Source organism: Polypterus senegalus, chromosome 11, assembly GCF_016835505.1.
Source record: "Polypterus senegalus isolate Bchr_013 chromosome 11, ASM1683550v1, whole genome shotgun sequence".
Taxonomy (NCBI): domain Eukaryota; kingdom Metazoa; phylum Chordata; class Cladistia; order Polypteriformes; family Polypteridae; genus Polypterus; species Polypterus senegalus.
This window is the reverse complement of record NC_053164.1, coordinates 62,937,448-62,956,188: the sequence shown is the minus strand read 5'-3', so window position 1 is coordinate 62,956,188 and position 18,741 is coordinate 62,937,448. Positions and strand designations below refer to the sequence as shown.

At 39.3% G+C, this 18,741-nt stretch overlaps 1 protein-coding gene across 1 annotated transcript in view; it reads right to left on the bottom strand.

Annotated features, from left to right (window-relative positions):
• Window positions 1-5,119: 5,119 nt before the first annotated feature.
• The window catches only part of LOC120538559 (secretory phospholipase A2 receptor-like), a 34,654-nt gene continuing 21,032 nt past the window's right edge, over window positions 5,120-18,741 (bottom strand). Inside the window, exon 6 of the mRNA XM_039767955.1 lies at window positions 5,120-5,241. Coding sequence (XP_039623889.1) covers window positions 5,120-5,241 — 122 coding nt within the window. The remainder of the gene's footprint in view (window positions 5,242-18,741) is intronic.

Below are 18,741 nucleotides of genomic sequence, written 5' to 3'. Positions count from 1 at the left end.
TAAAGTGAAGTTATAAAAAGGCCATGTTAAAGTAATGTGTTTTCAGCAGTGTTTTAAACTGCTCTACTGTATCAGCCTGGTGAATTCCTATTGGCAGGCTATTCCAGATTTTAGGTGCATAGCAGCAGAAGGCCGCCTCACCACTTCTTTTAAGTTTTGTTCTTGGAATTCTAAGGAGACACTCATTTGAGGATCTGAGGTTACGATTTGGAATATAAGGTGTCAGACATTCCGATATATAAGATGGGGCGAGATTATTTAAGGCTTTATAAACCATAAGCAGAATTTTAAAGTCAATCCTGAATGACACAGGTAACCAGTGTAGTGACATCAAAACTGGAGAATGTGTTCGGATTTTCTTTTCCTAGTTAGGATTCTAGCAGCTGCATTCTGCACTAGTTGCAAGTGATTTATGTCTTTTTTGGGTAGTCCTGAGAGGAGTGCGTTACAGTAATCTAGTCGACTGAAAACAAAGCGTGAACTAATTTCTCAGCATCTTTCAGTGATATAAGAGGTCTAACTTTACTTATGTTTCTTAAGTGAAAAAATGCTGTCCTAATGATCTGATTAATATGATTTAAAATTCAGATTACAGTCAACAATTACACCTAAGCTTTTTACCTCCGTCTTGACTTTTAATCCTAATGTATCCAGTTTATTTCTAATAGCCTCATTGTATCCATTATTGCCAATCACTAAGATTTCAGTTTTCTCTTTATTTAACATGAGAAAGTTACTATTCATCCATTCTGAGATACAAGTCAGACATTGTGTTAGTGAATCAAGAGAATCAGGGTCATCAGGTGCTATTGATAAGTACAGCTGTGTGTCATCAGCATAGCTGTGGTAGCTCACGCTGTGCCCTGAGATAATCTGACCTAACGGAAGCATGTAGATTGAGAAGAACAGCGGACCCAGGATAGAGCCTTGTGGAACACCATATCGGATATCATGTGTCTTCGAGTTGTAATTACCACAACTAACAAAAATTTTCTCCCTGTCAGGTAGGATTCAAACCAATTTAAGACACTGCCAGAGAGGCCCACCCATTGACTAAGGCGATTTCTAAGAATATTATGATCAATGGTGTCAAATGCAGCACTCAGATCTAAGAGGATGAGAACAGATAAATGGCCTCTGTCTGCATTCACACGCAAATCATTTACTACTTTAACGAGTGCAGTTTCTGTGCTGTGATTTGTTCTAAAACCGACTGAAATTTATCAAGAATAGCATGTTTATTGAGGTGGTCATTTAACTGCATAATGACTGCCTTCTCTAGAACTTTACTTAAGAAAGGCAGGTTAGAGATGGGTCTAAAATTTTAAAGAGCGAGGGGTCAAGATTATGTTTCTTAAGTAGGGGTTTAACTACAGCAGTCTTAAGACAGTCTGGGAAGACCCCCGTATCTAGTGACGAATTTACTATGTCAAGAACATTATCAATTAGCACGCCTGATACTTCTTTGAAAAACCTTGTTGGTATTGGGTCAAGGACGCAGGTGGAGGTTTTAATTGAGATATTATTTTTGTAAATCAGGTAAATCTATCCTAGTGAAAGAGTTTAATTTGTTTATAACAGGATGCTGGGGTTTAGGAGGATCCTTAGTGTTGGGGAGATATACTATGTTATTTCTAATATCATTAATTTTTTGATTGAAAAATACAGCAATAGCTTCACAGGTTTTACTGGAAGTACTTAGGAGGCATTCCTTTGAGTTACCTGGGTTTAGTAGCGATCAATTGTAGAGAATAAGACTCTGGGATTACTAGCATTGTTATTTATAATCTTAGAGAAATAGCAGTGCCTCTCAAGACGGACAGTGTTATTGTATTCTGTTATTTTAACTTTTAATATTTCATGGTGGATAGTAAGTTTAGTTTTCCTCCATTTACGCTCAGCTCTACGACATGTTCTCTTTAAATCAGACACTCTTTGGGTCTTCCATGGTATAACAATGCTAGAAGATTTTTTAACTGTCTTTTCAGGTGCAACTATGTCAACAGCAGCTCTTACTTTAGAATTAAATCTTTCCACCTTACTATTTACATTATCCTCACTATTATAGTTGGCACTATAAACGGACTAATTGCTTAGAATGTTTGTAAGTTTTAAAGCTGCTGCCGGGTCAAAGAAGCGTTTTTTAACAATTTGCTTCTCATGAGTGTTTTTTATCATTATTTCTATATTAAAAAGTAGAAGAAAATGGTCTGATAGACGAATATCAATGATCTGCTTTATATCAACTTTCAGTCCTTTAGTAATCACTAAGTCTAACGTATGACCTGCTTTATGTGTAGGCTGATTTACTAGCGTCTCAAATCAAAAGAATCCAGGAGGTTCATAAATTGTTTTACTTTTAGATCACACTGATTATCTATATGAAAATTAAAGTCGCCAACTATTAGGAGTGTGTCATAGTTAGTAATTAAAATTTTCATTAAGTCAGAGAATTCCTCAAAAAAAGACGCGTTGTATTTTGGAGGTCTATACACGGATAATACTAGAACTTGAGAATCTCCATGGATAACAACGGCAAGATACTCAAAGGACTTGAACTTACCAAAACTGACATCTTTACATTTTAATCGGCTCGAGTAAATGTTTGCCAAGCCCCTGCCTCTTTTTCCTTGGCAGTCTGCACGAGTAAAATTGTAATCCGGAGGCACAGATTCGATTAAAACAGCCACGCTGTCTGAACTAAGCCACGTTTCACTTAGTGCAATAAAATCAATTTTTTTTTATCACTAATAAGATCGTTGATAAAAAACGTTTTGTTAGTTAAAGCTCTAACATTTATATTTCATATTAAATATTCCATATTTAATGTTTCGGAGGTGCAGAGATGAGTACTATGTGCGTTATTGGTAATTGGAATAGGAACTAAATTATTTTTATTAGCGCTCTGTGTGTATTTTTTGTTTAATCTGTGATCTGTTTTTATAGTTTTAATACATTGTTCCTCTAAAATAGTAATTTGAATTAGATTATTGGAGTTTATGCCATATTGCCTAGATTTTCTACGTGCATTAAGTTTGCTTATTACAGTGTTAATGTTGTGCACTTTAACGGAAGATTCTATTAAACACTTATCATGTCCTAGCACAACAATATCATTTCGGAAGGGGTTAAGAGCAGAGATAGATAGTCAAGATAAACGAATTACCTTCGATATGTTTTCAGAGAGGACCCGGGTGCCGAAACTGTTCGGATGCAGGATAGATTATTTATTCATTCGTTGATTCGTGTCTCTGTTTGTGAGTGTGTGGGAGTCGGACCAAAGCTGGGTGCGCCCTTGGAATCTCCACCAAAAAAATAAATAAATCACCATCTTATCAACAGTGTTTATCTTAGCGCCACCACCCCGTTATTTTTATTGATTGACTGATTTATTGATTGATTGGCTATTTTATCTGTCCTATGAGTCTGTATTTTATTGTTTCTGTTTCTACTGCTGTGTGCATTTGAATTTCACCCTGGGATTAATAAAGTTTTATCTAATCTAATCTAATTCCTTCTTTATTAGTGTAAATTGTTACACTGTCAAAACTTGCAAATACAGATTACAATATTTTAAAATAATTCATAACTTTATATCAAAACCAACTAAAAATACAAACACTAAACATAAATAGCCTTTCACTGTCTCAGTCGGTCTGTGCACAAAGTCAGAGACATCCCTGGACAGACTATCAGTGTACGCTTAGCCCAGTGCAGGGGTGTGGCGCCGATCTCAGCAGCACTAGGCACACGGCACGAAAACCATTTTGATGGACTGCAACTTCACCATTAAGACAAATGACACAAACACCCACACTGGTCAAACAGAGAGCTGACAATTAACGTCACACTCATGTCTCAAGGACATGGAGGAGACCTCTTAAATGTTCCCTTGGTCCTCCTCTATCAACAAGCACCACAAATACTTAAGAGGAGTCCTCCATAATAGGCCTACCTTTGATTAGAATGATAAATAAATCTGTAACAAGGAGCAAAAGCAGATGTTCTTACTAAGGGGACTGAAGTGTTTTAAAAAAGAAAAAAAATATGATGGCACTTCTTGTAAGTCTTTATTACATCAGCTGTCACATTTGCCTCATCAGGTGGCACAGTGGGGTAGTGGTAATACTGCTGCCTCACTACAAGGAGACCAAGGTTCAAATCTCGGGTCCAGCCTTCATGGAGTTTGCACATTCTCTCCACGGCCATGTGAGTTTCATCAGGGTGTTCCAGTGTCCTCCCAAAGACGTGCAGATCAGGTGGACTGGTGACGTTAAACTTGCCATAGTGTGAGTGTGTTCACCCTGCGATGGAGTGGCATGTTCCTGCCATGTGCCCGATGCCTCCTGAGATTGGGTCCAGGCACCCTGTGAGCAGCAGCACTTTCAGAAAATGAAAAGCTTGCTAAAAACAACAGGGCTCTCAAACCATAAGTACGTTTAAAATGTAAATGTTTTTGTTGACCAGAGGCGAGTTCCAGGGTTGGTGTACACATTGGCAATCAATGTAAGCTTGGGTGGGAGTGGACCCCTCGGAGGTGAGCACCTTAAATTATTGACCAACTGGTGATTAACAGAAATCAATTTAAAGGGTTTAAGGGTGGGAGACTGGCTTCTAAATGGAGCCCCCAGAGCTTGGCCCCTGCATGTGACCCTGCTCTGGAGAAGCAGGTTTAGAAGATGGATGATGAATGTGGTTTAGTAAATCTTAGTACAAAAAACAACATTAAAATGAACAATGAAGGTGGAGGTCTGCAGCAGCCTTCTCTCACTGAGCACCATCACAAACAAGTGGTAAAGAAGGCCAATTCAATTCTGTCACTCAGCGGCCATCCTCTGTCTTCAAAGTGTCACTTGTGGCCTGAAATGAGGGGGCAACTCTTAAAGTGAATCAAGTATAGCAGAGCAGAAATAAAGGAGCTGATCGTCCGTCAGGAATTGTCTTCTACAGTGCAGACCATAATACGGTACATTAAAACACAAATAATGGGTCATGTTTACTGGTGGACTCATACCTCACACGAAGAAATAAATAAACTCGTGTTTTCATGAAATAATGTTCTACTTTACAGAAACATTTTGTGTTATTTCACAAATATTTCAATTTCTTGCGGTTTTCATCACTGCAGAGGACCATTTTGTCTCCTCAGGTCCTTTAAGAAGGGATGAAGCAGACATGTAGTGGACAATCCAGAGGCCAAAACCTCCAGAAAAGCACTGGGGGCTCGTCCATCATAGGCCACTAAAAGAACACGAGAGCTACAGACATTTATCAGGCTGCTGTGGAAAGCAAAGGCAATAGTCTCCATGAATATTGTCTACTAAATTTGGGCAAAAATAATTTAGTGACGAAACAGTATGAGATGGGACAGCACTGAGGATTATAAAGATGATTCAAAATCATTCAAGGGTGGTTTTAAAAACAAGGAAAACCTTTTAAACTGTTATTAAAATATTTTTAAACAGTAATGGCAGAGAGTTCTTTAGATTCAAATGTGATTCTTTTATTAAAGGTTTAAGTTTCTCTGTTTTATAGAATTGAGCACAATGCTGTTCTCTGAAGTATTAATTGTGTTCTCTATGAGGTGAGCAGCTGCGGCTAATGAGACTTCACAAATATTAACAAATGTCAGTCTAAAGCAGCAAATCCTACGTTTAATTGTGGACATCAAACCTCATTTGACCTTCTCAGTCGTCCATTTCAGTTCCTCACAGTCACCTCAGTGTCATTTAGTGACCAGCAGTGTGAGGAGTGAAGGCCGACTGCTCCGTCTGCACTCGTCTGTCATCTGCTGCCTTATTGAGGAGGAGTGCAGATTAAAGTGCAGAAAGAGGAAACAGCGGCAACATTAAAATTAAAAGTTATTTTCAATACACAAATAAAATAATAAAAGAACAAGTAAATTATAAAATTTGTTAATTGCAGAAATCCCCACTGGCCTGGCCAAAGCTGTGTCACTGAACAGAATTTCAGCCATCATCTGAATATTGCTGTGGAATTTTTAGTTTTGAAATCAACTTTGTGAAAATTGTAACTGCAGATATTAAAAGATTTTTACATTTCCAAATGTTGGGTAAAATTCAACACATCACTTAAATTATTTATCTGTTTTTTGTTCCAAAAAAAAATCTTTTATTCTACAACATGAAAGAAATCACCAAGAAGTGTTGAAGTATTATATTAGTTTATTACAGATTGTAATAATGAAAGTCATTCTGGTGAAATAATCAATATTCATAAGCAGTCCATACTCTACACTAATTGAGTATAATTTTAACAAAAACGACCAAATGAAAATCAAATCACATTCATTAATAAAACACATTTAAAAGCAGCCAGCAGCTGCACCAAAGTGCTGCCCAAATTCAAACAGAAATGAAACTGCGAGATTAAACCCAACATGAGACTAAAATGAACAAGACGGGACCAAGCAGGTCTGCAAATCCCAAAGCACAAAATCACAAGTACCCCCAGTTCAAACCACAGTGACACTTTACTCTGTGTTTCCAAAAGCCGAGAAAAACAACAAATCATTATATGGGATTTAAACGGCGAGGCGGTGGAAAATGTTCTGAGAAATAAAGCATTTCTATTGTTAATAAATATGCTGAAGAATCACACTGCTAATATGAACAGGAGCGGAGCCACAGAGCACACCAAATTCTAAATATCTCAGCACAGAAACTTATTTTTATGTTGTTTATTTTCTTCACGTTTTTAGATTTACAGTAAATTGAGCACTGAAGAAGCTGTCCTAAATATTTTTAATGTGAAGATTATTTTAAGTGCTTTTCGGAACCAGGGATAGAAAAAGGCATAAAGAATTGGATTAAGTCCAAAGTTGACTTCAGTTAACAACACAAAGGCATTCCTGATGACACGCATGATCGGTTTACTAAAATCTGCACTCAAAGAGAAGAGATCAAGAGGCAGCCAGCAGATAATAAAAGCCCCCACGACTACTCCTAATGTTTTTGCGGCTTTTCTTTCAGACGGTTTTGATATTTTTCTGTCACTCACCTCCACAGTTTCTCTCTTTTCTATCATACAGTTGATGGCTCTTGAATGGCTTCTTGCAACTACAAATATTCTGATATAAAAAACGATCATTAGTGAGTAAGGTATAACAAAACTTATGACTATTATACAATTGACCATTTTTTTAGAAGAATAGAGTGCACACGTTGGTTCACATAGCTCTGTTTCAAAAGTAGAGAGGCACAACTGTATCAATGTAATGAAAAGTGCAAACAGCCACACTACAGCAATGCTGAGCCTCGCAACACTCAAAGTTATTTTCGAGCTGTAAAAGAAAGGATGGCAGACAGCAATGTAGCGATCAATGGATATTAAAACCACATTATAGATCACAACTACACTGAGAAAATTGGCAAGTGTGACATACAAATAACAATAAATAACTCCAAAGTACCAGCAGCTGTCAATCACGAGATTCAAAGTGATGGGCATCACAAAGAAACCCACCAAGAGATCAGTGGCTGCGAGTGAAAATATCAGAAGATTAGTCGGCGTGTGCAGCTGAACAAAATGAGAAATAGAAATGATGACAAGAAGATTTCCACAAACTGTCAATAAAGTTAAAAGAAACGTGAAAATATAAAAAAATACATAAACCTCAGTGTTATAAATCACTTTTAAAAGGTGACAAGATGCATTACTGCCAGGAAAGCAGCGGCACGTTTCAGCTGATTCAGGTCCATGTCTGTCCCTGATGACTGAGCCGTCCTGCCTGCACACTGAGATGTTTATACACTGAGGCCCTGCGACTGCCATATTCTCTCTGCTGACGTAATTCACATGAGGCAACTTTCTGCTGTGTTTGCTTCACAAATTCTCTCAGGATGTTTGTTTGTTCATTTCAGTTCTTACTCACTAATGAGTTCATCAAATCTCAGATGCCTTCATTATATTTGTCTGTCAGAAGCAGCTCAGGCTTGCAGTGTCCAGCAAACACGCAATACTGGGCCAATGTGGGAGGGAGACGTTTGGGCTTAAAACTGTGACCACCTGTGGTGCCCAATGTAGGCAGTCAGCAAGAGCATCCCACCGTGGGCCCCAGTTTGTGGTTTATTTTGGGCAGGTCACATTTAAAGCTTTTTCTGTGAAGCCCATCAAACCCACTTTTTGTGATTTTGGGGATTGTTACACCTGGAGTTTCCCTGTGGCAGGACCTTATTTTTTATCCCTTTTAAAACAAGCTTTATTTGTATTTTGTAAAGTTGGAGCCTTTCGAGCGCTGTATACACATACTATATAAGAAACACATTTCAGACCAGTAGTATTGAGTAGTATCTTTTGTGTGATCGCTTGTTAGAGTCACAGTGGGTTTATAAATACTAAGCTTATGATTAGGAAGCCCTCCGACATTGTCGTTCACATGCAATGTTTAGTGAAGGGACAAGTGTTTCTGTGTCATCTGTGTTACTCACCTGTCATTGCTTTGAACACCTGAGTGGCCATGAAGGGTTGCTTCTGCCCAGACCCTTTATATCAAATCTGCTGTGCATCACTCTTGACCTGCAGACCCCTTTAAATTCTTACAGTGGTAGGGCTGGCATCTGCTCCTCCACCAATGACACATATTAGTTTATGTGATTTACACAAATTGTGGGTGACAGCTCACACATACTGAGGCCACTCTGGTCCTGTGTCACCTATCAACTGCACAATGTCTGAGGACCCCTCCAAAGAGACCTGTGGGAAGGTCAAGATGAAACCCCAACACTTTCACATGTTTATGTGAGAAGCAGTGGTGCGGCTGTCCTTCCAGTTCTGAGGAGGATTGTGAGGTGCTTTGTTTCACAAGCCCCCGAGTCTTTGGACTACTCCAAGACCACTCTGCTGTACACAGTGTCTCTTAAGTCCCTCCAGTGGCACAGCAGTTATTCTGACCAGTCCATCGGCTCCGACATACAACTCCTGTTATCTCCCTGGGGTTCTGCCCTTTAAGCAGGCTGCTCCTGGCACTACTGCCATTGCAAACACTGGCACCACCAGCACTGCATACTGGCAGGACCCTGGAAGGCACATGTTCTGCACAGAATGGCCCTTTTATTAGCTGTGCACAACTGTTTTCTGTGTGTTAGTTACTGAATGTGTGTTGATGCGGTTTGGTGCCAATGCTACTGATGTGCCACTCGTATAATGATAACGTCCTTATACTGTGGGCACAGAACCCGAGATCTTGTGACTGCATCTCTGAACGTGATGTGGACCTTGAGACTGTCTAGATCAGGGGTTTTCAACCCACCCACAATAATAGAAATGTTCCAAAGTACCACCAATGTTTCTGCTCTTAAATTGTTACGTGCTGAACTGTTAGGAGGTCCAACTAAAGGTGACATTTCTTTATCTTCTTTTTATTTATTCTCTTGGGTAATGGACAAGATGCACAAGATGGCTTTTGTGCATTGTGTGTGTCTTTTCATTTTTCTAATTCATCCCTACAGTTTTCTAATAAATGATATTTTAATGTGTGTACAATAGTGTGGTTTGATATGGAATAAAAAGGAGCAAATCTACAATTTACAAGATTTGATTTTATTTTACGAAAAACATACAGTTAATAAGACCCTGAATTTCACGTGTGGAATAATCTGATCACCGTGAACGATAAGATCGACTGACCATGTGTTTGCTTATTAAATATATTAACTTACATGAAAAATAAATATGGCCAACACTAAAAAATCAAACATTATGCTATTGCCACTTGAATAAGAAACTAGTAAAATAATTTGAAATATTTTAATGACACCGACTCTGAATCTGCTTTTTTAAGAACACAATTTTCAAGTCAGCTTTTTATCATAAAATAACATTTCCTGTATTGAGATGTCCCCACATACCCATTAGGGTATATGGAGACATTTTTGCCTTAAGGACAATCCTATAGAGTGAATTGGGCTGACAGACAGTAAATGCAGAACGGCGTCGCATTCTCGCCTGACACTTGTGACCAAGTTAAACTTTAGCCATATTTACAGAAAACTGGCTATAAATGGGGAGTCCTCAGCAGTGCATCTTCAAGCTGAGCCTGGAGCAGGTGAGAGTCCCGAGGCTTTGGAAAACATCTTGCATCACCCCAGTCCCAAAGGTATCACGTCCTAGTGAGCTGAACAACTTTTGGCCTGTCGCTCTAATGCCACATGTGATGAAGACCATGGAGTGGCTGCTGCTTCACCACCTGAGGCCATAGGTCTGCCACGCCCTCGACCTTCTGCAGTTCGCATACCAGGAGAAGGTGGGAGCAGAGGATGCCATCATCTATATGCTACACTGATCCCTATCCCACTTGGACAGAGGCAGTGGTGCTGTAAGAATTATGTTTCTGGACTTCTGTAGTTCCTTCAACACCATCCAGCCTCTGCTTCTTAGGGACAAGCTGACAGAGATGGGAGTAGATTCATACCTGGTGGCATCGGTGGATCGTGGACTATCTTATAGACAGACCTCAGTATATGCATCTTAGGAACTGCAGTTCTGACATTGTGGTCAGCAGCACAGGAGCGCCGCAGGGGACTGTATTTTCTCCGGTCCTGTTCAGCCAACATATATCAGACTTCGAATACAACTCAGAGTCCTGCCACGTGCAAAAGTTTGCTGACGACACTGCTATCAAGGGCTGCATCAGGAGTTCGCAGGAGGAGGAGTATCGGAACCTAATCAAGGACTTTGTTAAATGGTGCGACTCAAACCACCTACAACTGAACACCAGCAAAACCAAAGAGCTGGTGGTGGATTTTAGGAGGCCCAAGCCCCTCATGGACCCCGTGATCATCAGAGGTGACTGTGCAGAGGGTGCAGACCTATAAATACTGGGAGTGCAGCTGGATGATAAATTGGACTGGACTGCCAATACTGATGCTCTGTGTAAGATAGGTCAGAGCTGACTATACTTCCTAAGAAGGCTGGCATCCTTCAACATCTACAATAAGATGCTGCAGATGTTCTATCAGACGGTTGTAGTGAGCGCCCTCTTCTACGCGGTGGTGTGCTGGGGAGGCAGCATAAAAAAGAAGGACTCCTCACGCCTGGACAAACTGGTGAGGAAGGCAGGCTGTATTGTAGGCACAGAGCTGAACAGTTTGACATCTGTGTCAGAGTGATGGGCACTGAGCAGCCTCCTGTCAATCATGGAGAATCTACTGACTCCACTGAACAGGATTATCTCCAGGCAGAGGAGCAGCTTCAGCGACAAACTGCTGTCACTGTCCTGCTCTGCCGACAGACTGAGGAGATTGTTCCTCCCCGACACTATGCGACTATTCAATTCCACCCGAGGGGGTAAACGTTAATATTATACAAAGTTATTGTCTGTTATACCTACATTGTTATTACTCTTTAATTTAATATTGTTCTTTATCAGTATGCTGCTGCTGGAGTATGTGAATTTCCCCTTGGGATTAATAAAATCTATCTATCTATCTATCTATCTATCTATCTATCTATCTATCTATCTATCTATCTATGTACACTTTAGTTCTTCTTCATCCAACACCACAGTGAAATTGAAGCCCTGGAACCAGCAGAGCATTCTGGGTACACACCTGGGGGCCCTCATCACACTTTTAATTGTAACTGTGAAGCTCACACTTGGCAAAATTCACCAAGCGAGCATAACCCACCCCACCAAAGATCAATGAAACGTTCAGTTATCAGCACAGCAGAATCACCGAGGGGGCCAAGCCATACCATCCAATAATGAAATGACCCCCCCCAACATCACACCCACATGCCCACTCGCCCACTCACTCGCTAGATGAAACGACGGGGTGTCCACTCACTGAAATGAACTCTTAAAAGTGAGATCAATTTTCTGTTAAGAAGCGCTATTCATTACATCACAGGGCTTGTGGGGGTCTTAATCCAGCCTTACCTGGAGCCATTTCTTGACTTGTAACTGCTTCTTTGTCTTTTTGTTCTGTGAGCTTATCACATATCACTGTTAACATTTTTTCCTGCTGCTCTCTCTTTTATCACCCAGTAGTTCTTAGTGTAGTGCAGGTTCAGAACTGCTGGGTAAATCCATCGGATTTCTTTATATTTTCTCTGTTCTTTTAATTTCAGTCACTATCTGTGGAAATCTTTTTGTCGTCATTTCTGTCTCTCATTTCTTGCAGCTCCACACGCTGACTAATTTTCTGTTCCTTTCACTTGCAGCTGTTGATATCTTGCTGGGTTTGTTTGGGATGCCCAATACTTTGATTGGAGAAATTGAAACCTGCTGGTATTTTGGGGTGATTCACTGTTATGTGTATGTGGCACTTATAACTTGTTCAGTGTGACTATTGTTACTCATTTGGTGTTAATATCAAATGATCGCTACATTGCTTTTTGCAATAAATTCTTTTCTAACTCTAACATAACTGAATATCACAAAGATCAGCATTGTAGTGTTATGGATGTGTTCATTTGTATATACATTGCCTCTTTTATATTTTAGTTATTTTGAAACAGGGTGTCACACACGTGCGAGTAGGGGGATGTTGTGTGGACCAAGTAAAGGTAATTTCACGCTGGGCCTGGGGTGGGGTGCACTAAACCTTCTCCTGTTATCTCTACAGACCAGCTGTGGGAAAACCTATCTGAGTCAGTGACAACTTTTTCGGTTCCGGTGCCCGGAAGAACTCCACTTCCGGTTCCGGCGCACAGAGTGATGTCAAAGGACATCACTTCCAGTTACCCTACATCACTTCCGGTCTGATCACTTAAAGCCGCCATCATTCCCAACCCTCGGACGTTCTATCTTGGACTAATAATTATCAACAGCTCTCTTTTATTCAAAAAAACATTTGCAGCCAAGAATATTATACGGGCCACTGCCCCAAACCTTTTTACATGTGTCGAGTCTGTTCTTTTCACACAGGATACATGCACAAACCTGTATACTATACAGATATGACTCTTTAATTGTTGTTTTAATATTTATTTTAATTATACCATATTTAGTAACGATATGTTCATATACAAGAATATTTATAGTTGCCCCAAAGGCATTCCAAAGCAATTAAATGTTGGATTGAAAAGACGCAGTCAGTGGAGAGCAGTAATTCAAATACACCTAAACCATCAGAAACAAAGGCGGCAAAGACCCTCGGACTATTGTGTACAAGAATACTTTAGGGTATCATAGCTTTCATCTTAAAGAAATAGCATAAAGGATTAATAAATGTCAGAAACCTTTGCAGGCTCATCAGGAAATCAGGTAAAGGACAAGTGAAGAACAAAATGTACTGAAAGATGACTAAGAGATGACTAAGAAATCATCAGATATCCTATAAAATAACCAGAATGGACAGTTGTGATATGTACATAAATTTCAAGGGTGGTGGATCAGCTACAAAGATATAAAAAGAACCAGAAAATAATATAAAAGACTTTTACTTTATAGAAGTCATTTGGGTGTAAACCAATGAACCAACCAAAGTAAATGTATGCATTGCTTGACACTGTATTTAAATTCAGTAGTTAATAAAATTAAGCTCTATTCTTTGTTTCTCTGATTATTCTAACCAGGCTGTAACAGACTGCTTTTGAAGAATGAGCCCTCTAAGACAATTTGCCGTGGAGTAATTAAAAGATACCATGAAGAACATTTCTCCAGCCTGATAACTGATTTGTTCTGTTAGGGGATGTTTGTTTCTTTAATAAGATGTTAAATTTCTACCACAGTTTGTGGCCATCTTGATTATCTGCTGGTAACCTTTAACTATGTTTGATTTTCATCTTAATATTACTTAGCAATACAATTTATATTTGTATAGCCCAAAATCACACAAGATGTGCCACAATGGGCTTTAACAGGCCCTGCCTTTTGACAGTCCCCCAGCCTTGAAGAAGAAGACAAGGAAAACTCTGAAAAAACCCTTGTAAGGAAGAAATAGAAGAAACCTTGGGAAAGGCAGTTCAAAGAGAAACCCCTTTCCAGGTAGGTTGGGCGTGCAGTGGGTGTGAAAAAGAAGGGGTCAATACAATTACGGTTAGGGTTAACAAAACAAAAGATATCCTAAACAGAATATAATAGTAAAATAAAAATATTACAAGTACAGATAAGAATTTAACAGTAGATGATATCACATAATATGATTTGGATTTGTTTAGAGTCCTGGGGCCTCCTGCATAATGCCGTGTGTGGAATTCACACCAAATCATGGCATAAGGACAAAAGCGAAAATGTGCGTACGCACAAAAAAAATCCAGATGCATAAATCTGTGCATTTGACAACTTCTACGTGCACCTTCTGTCCCGCCCCATCTCCTCACAGAATTATGCCTCTTTCAATATGCAAACCAATATAAATAGCCCTTAAGCTCAGCGTTCTGTAAAGAGACAATGGTAAAAGCACAGGGGGAAATCAAAGAATTTCAGCGAATACCAAGTGGAGGAAAACATACTATTTGTTGGTTTAAACAGTGGTATAAGCAACAAAAGGAAGTTGATCAAGTAACATAGAGAGTCCGAAATAAAAAAGAAGTTGCTGTGAAAAGGCGAGTTGTAGCCCATCGTCTGAGTGTCATATGAAAACTTATTAGGGTACAGAGAAAAGAAAAAAAATAGGCACACAGTGGGAAAAAAGCTTGAAATGTCAACTTTAATCTCGAAATTTCCACTTATTTTGTTATTACAGTAGAACATCATAAACTTCATCTTAAAATCGTTTAATTTACTAGTTCCTCAAATGCCATCGTAACTAAAGTAACACGATAAATGCTTTGTTTTGTATTAGATCTTCTGTGTGCTCTATGTGTGTGAATCACTATGTGCTTCTTAAATGGACTTTCTCCCTTCGACAGGACACAGAATCCATTACATTCATGATATTACATCTCTGTGAATAATTTAAATACTAAGATGTATACTTGATATCATTTTCATGATGATAGGAGTTAAAACATGTTATTAAACATGGGAACACGGTGGTGCAGTGATTGTGAGCTGATGGCCTGTCCAGAGATTGTTCCTACCTCCCACAAGATACTGTGCCGTGCATGACCTTCAGTTAAATAAGTTATTGTAGCAGTACTGTCTCTTTCAAACGTACTAACACCCAATTCCTGTCCTTCCCTTTCTTTCTCCAAATACCCAATCGCCATACAATCAGCTCTATAATAGGCGTTAAGCTATCTGTAAGCTTAGAACGCAGATTCTTCAAAATTTTTAAGCAACATTGAAATATCTTTGTAGTACAGTAATCCCTCACTATATCGCTTCGACTTTCGCAGCTTCACTCTATCGCGGATTTCAAATGTAAGCACATCTAAATATATATCACGGATTTTTAGCTGGTTTGCTGCTTTCAGCGGACAATGGGTCTTTTAATTTATGGTACATGCTTCCTCAGTTTGTTAGCCCAGTTGATTTCATACAAGGGACGCTATTGGCGGATGGCTTAGAAGCTACCCAATCAGAGTATGTATTACATATTAACTAAAACTCCTCAATGATATAAGATATGCTTCCCGCGCGGTGCTTGATTGTTTGCTTCTCTCTATCTTTCTCACTCTCTCTGCCTGACGGAGGGGGTGTGAACAGAGGGGCTGTTTGCACAGAGGACACGGACGCTCCTCTACAAAATGCTGCTTTATCGCGGTGCTTCTGTATACTTAAAAGCACGTATTGATTTTTTGATTGTTTGCTTTACTCTCGCGCTCTCTCTCTCTCTCTGACATTCTCTGCTCCTGACGGAGCTCCTTTGAAGATAAGATATGTTTGCATTCTTTTAATTGTGAGAAAGAGAACTATCATCTCTGTCTTGTAATGGAGCACAGTTTAAATGTTTGACTAAACGGGTGTTATTTCATGTCTAGAGGGCTCTAAAAATGTTAACAGGGTGGGAGAGTTTATAAGGGCTTAAAATATATAAAAATAACCATACAAACATATGGTTTCTACTTTGCGGATTTTCACCTATCGCTGGGGTCTGGAACGCAACCCCCGCGATCGAGGAGGGATTACTGTACATGTTAAATGATTCTGTCCATCTATCCTTCCAGTGTCGCGCCAGCACCTGCAAGAAAAAAGAGCGAGGCAGGCACAATCACTGAACTAGCTAGTGCTGCGACACCGTGTCCTCACATGTTTAATTATTAACAATATAGATTATTTAAATGAAGTTAAAGTTTTATCTGTATAATATAATAAGCATATTTTGCTGCATTTCATCTTAAAAATGATGTCATCATATGTAAATATGTGCTTTATAAAATGGCTCAGGTTGTCTAATATTAAAACTGTATTGCAAGTTTACAGTGAGGTGATTGTACTTATAACTACAAATAGTTCTGCAAGGAGCACTTGAAGGACTGATTGAGTGCATTTATAGTTCTTGGGATGAAACTGTTTCTGAACTGCGAGGTACGTACAGGAAAGGCTCTGAACCGTTTGTTGTATGAGAGCAGTTGAATAGACAGTATGGCTGAGGCAGAATGCGCTTGATGCTGCATCCTGATAATTCTCTTTATAATCAGCTGCTTGACAGCTGTGATTCCACACTCAGATACAGTGATATAAATACTCTGAGTGGTGCAGTGAAAGTAATATTGAAAAAGATGATGTGCAAAGGCAACCCCTAACGGGAGCAGCTGAAAATAGAAGAAGGTGCATTGAGAGTAACAACGCTAAAGCAGCCATGGTATTTAGAATAGTTTGACCATTCTTTGGACCATTGTATTGTTACAGGTTAATTACAATCAGATGCATTAAACTAATAAACAACATGCATTTAATCTCAGTATATATTAATAAAGCCGTGTCAGGGATGTGGATCTAAAAAAGAAAGGGAAACCACACAGGAGCAGTGGCACTGCTTTGACACTGGGGGCCGCCAGTTTGTTTAACCAAGCGGAGAACTTGCATAAGCCAGGGTTTGAGCTACTGTGAAAATAAGTGTGGCTTTACTCCAAGTTTAGGTTTTATACATCACAATTTGAGCATGGAAACAGGAGTACACAACATTTTTGTGCATATGCACTGTTTATACATGAGGCCCCAGGAGAGTTTCTATGTGTTTTGATCACTTTTGTTTTAAGAGGAGCCACTGTCTTCAGAGCATCTCTCAATGTCACATTATAATGTGATGTTAGCTGATCTAAATTGTTTTCCATGTTTAGAATTAAATCTGTGTGGCTATTATTATGAGTTGGACCTTTGACATTCTGAGAAAATCCTAGTGAATTTTACAAATAAGTAAAACATTTGATAAAAGTGTCAGTTTCCACATCAATGTGTACATTAAAATCCCCTATCAATACTATGTGATTGTAATGGGCTAGATCTCAGTATTATAAAGAAAATAACACTTCGGTGTGTTGCTTAGTGTAATGGGCAATAAACCAGTGTTTTAAAGAAAAGGCGGAATTTCTGGAAAATTCTGCTACAGGTTATTGCTCATGGCTATCTACAGGACATAAATATTTACCTGTCTTGCTAAAGAGTCACCTGCTTCGAATAGTCAGACTGCTTTGATTTAGTATCTCATCTACATACAATGTGGGGATACAGAACTGTCTGCTTCCTTGGAAAATTGGTTTCTAATCAAGGACTCAAAGTAAATGTGTTTACACTATTTGTTATGCAGAGGAAATTGGCTTGCACCATTGTTTTCACTGATTGCCATGTTGATCTATGCAGAAATTGAAGTACATATACAGTGGTGTGAAAAACTATTTTCCCCCTTCCTGATTTCTTATTCTTTTGCATGTTTATCGCACAAAATGTTTCTGATCATCAAACACATTTAACCATTAGTCAAATATAACACAAGGAAACACAAAATGCAGTTTTTAAATTATGGTTTATATTATTTAGGGAGAGAAAAAATCCAAACCAACATGGCCCTGTGTGAAAAAGTATTTGCCCCCTTGTTAAAAAATAACCTAACTGTGGTGTATCACACCTGAGTTCAATTTCCGTAGCCACCACCAGGCCTGATTATTGCCACACCTGTTTCAATCAAGAAATCACTTAAATAGGAGCTGCCTGACACAGAGAAGTAGACCAAAAGCACCTCAAAAGCTAGACATCATGCCAAGATCCAAAGAAATTCAGGAACAAATGAGAACAGAAGTAATTGAGATCTATCAGTCTGGTAAACGTTAAAAAGCCATTTCTAAAGATTTGGGACTCCAGCGAACCACAGTGAGAGCCATTATCCACAAATGGCAAAAACATGGAACAGTGGTGAACCTTCCCAGGAGTGGCCGGCCGACCAAAATTACCCCAAGAGCGCAGAGACGACTCATCCAAGAGGTCACAAAAGACCCCAGGACAACGTCTAAAGAACTGCAGGCCTCACTTGCCTCAATTAAGGTCAGTGTTCACGACTCCACCATAAGAAAGAGACTGGGCAAAAACGGCCAGCATGGCAGATTTCCAAGACGCAAACCACTGTTAAGCAAAAAGAACATTAGGGCTCATCTCAATTTTGCTAAGAAACATCTCAATGATTGCCAAGACTTTTGGGAAAATACCTTGTGGACTGATGAGACAAAAGTTGAACATTTTGGAAGGCAAATGTCCCGTTACATCTGGCGTAAAAGGAACACAGCATTTCAGAAAAGAACATCATACCAACAGTAAAATATGGTGGTGGTAGTGTGATGGTCTGGGGTTGTTTTGCTGCTTCAGGACCTGGAAGGCTTGCTGTGATAGATGAAACCATGAATTCTACTGTTTACCAAAAATCCTGAAGGAGAATGTCCGCCATCTGTTCGTCAACT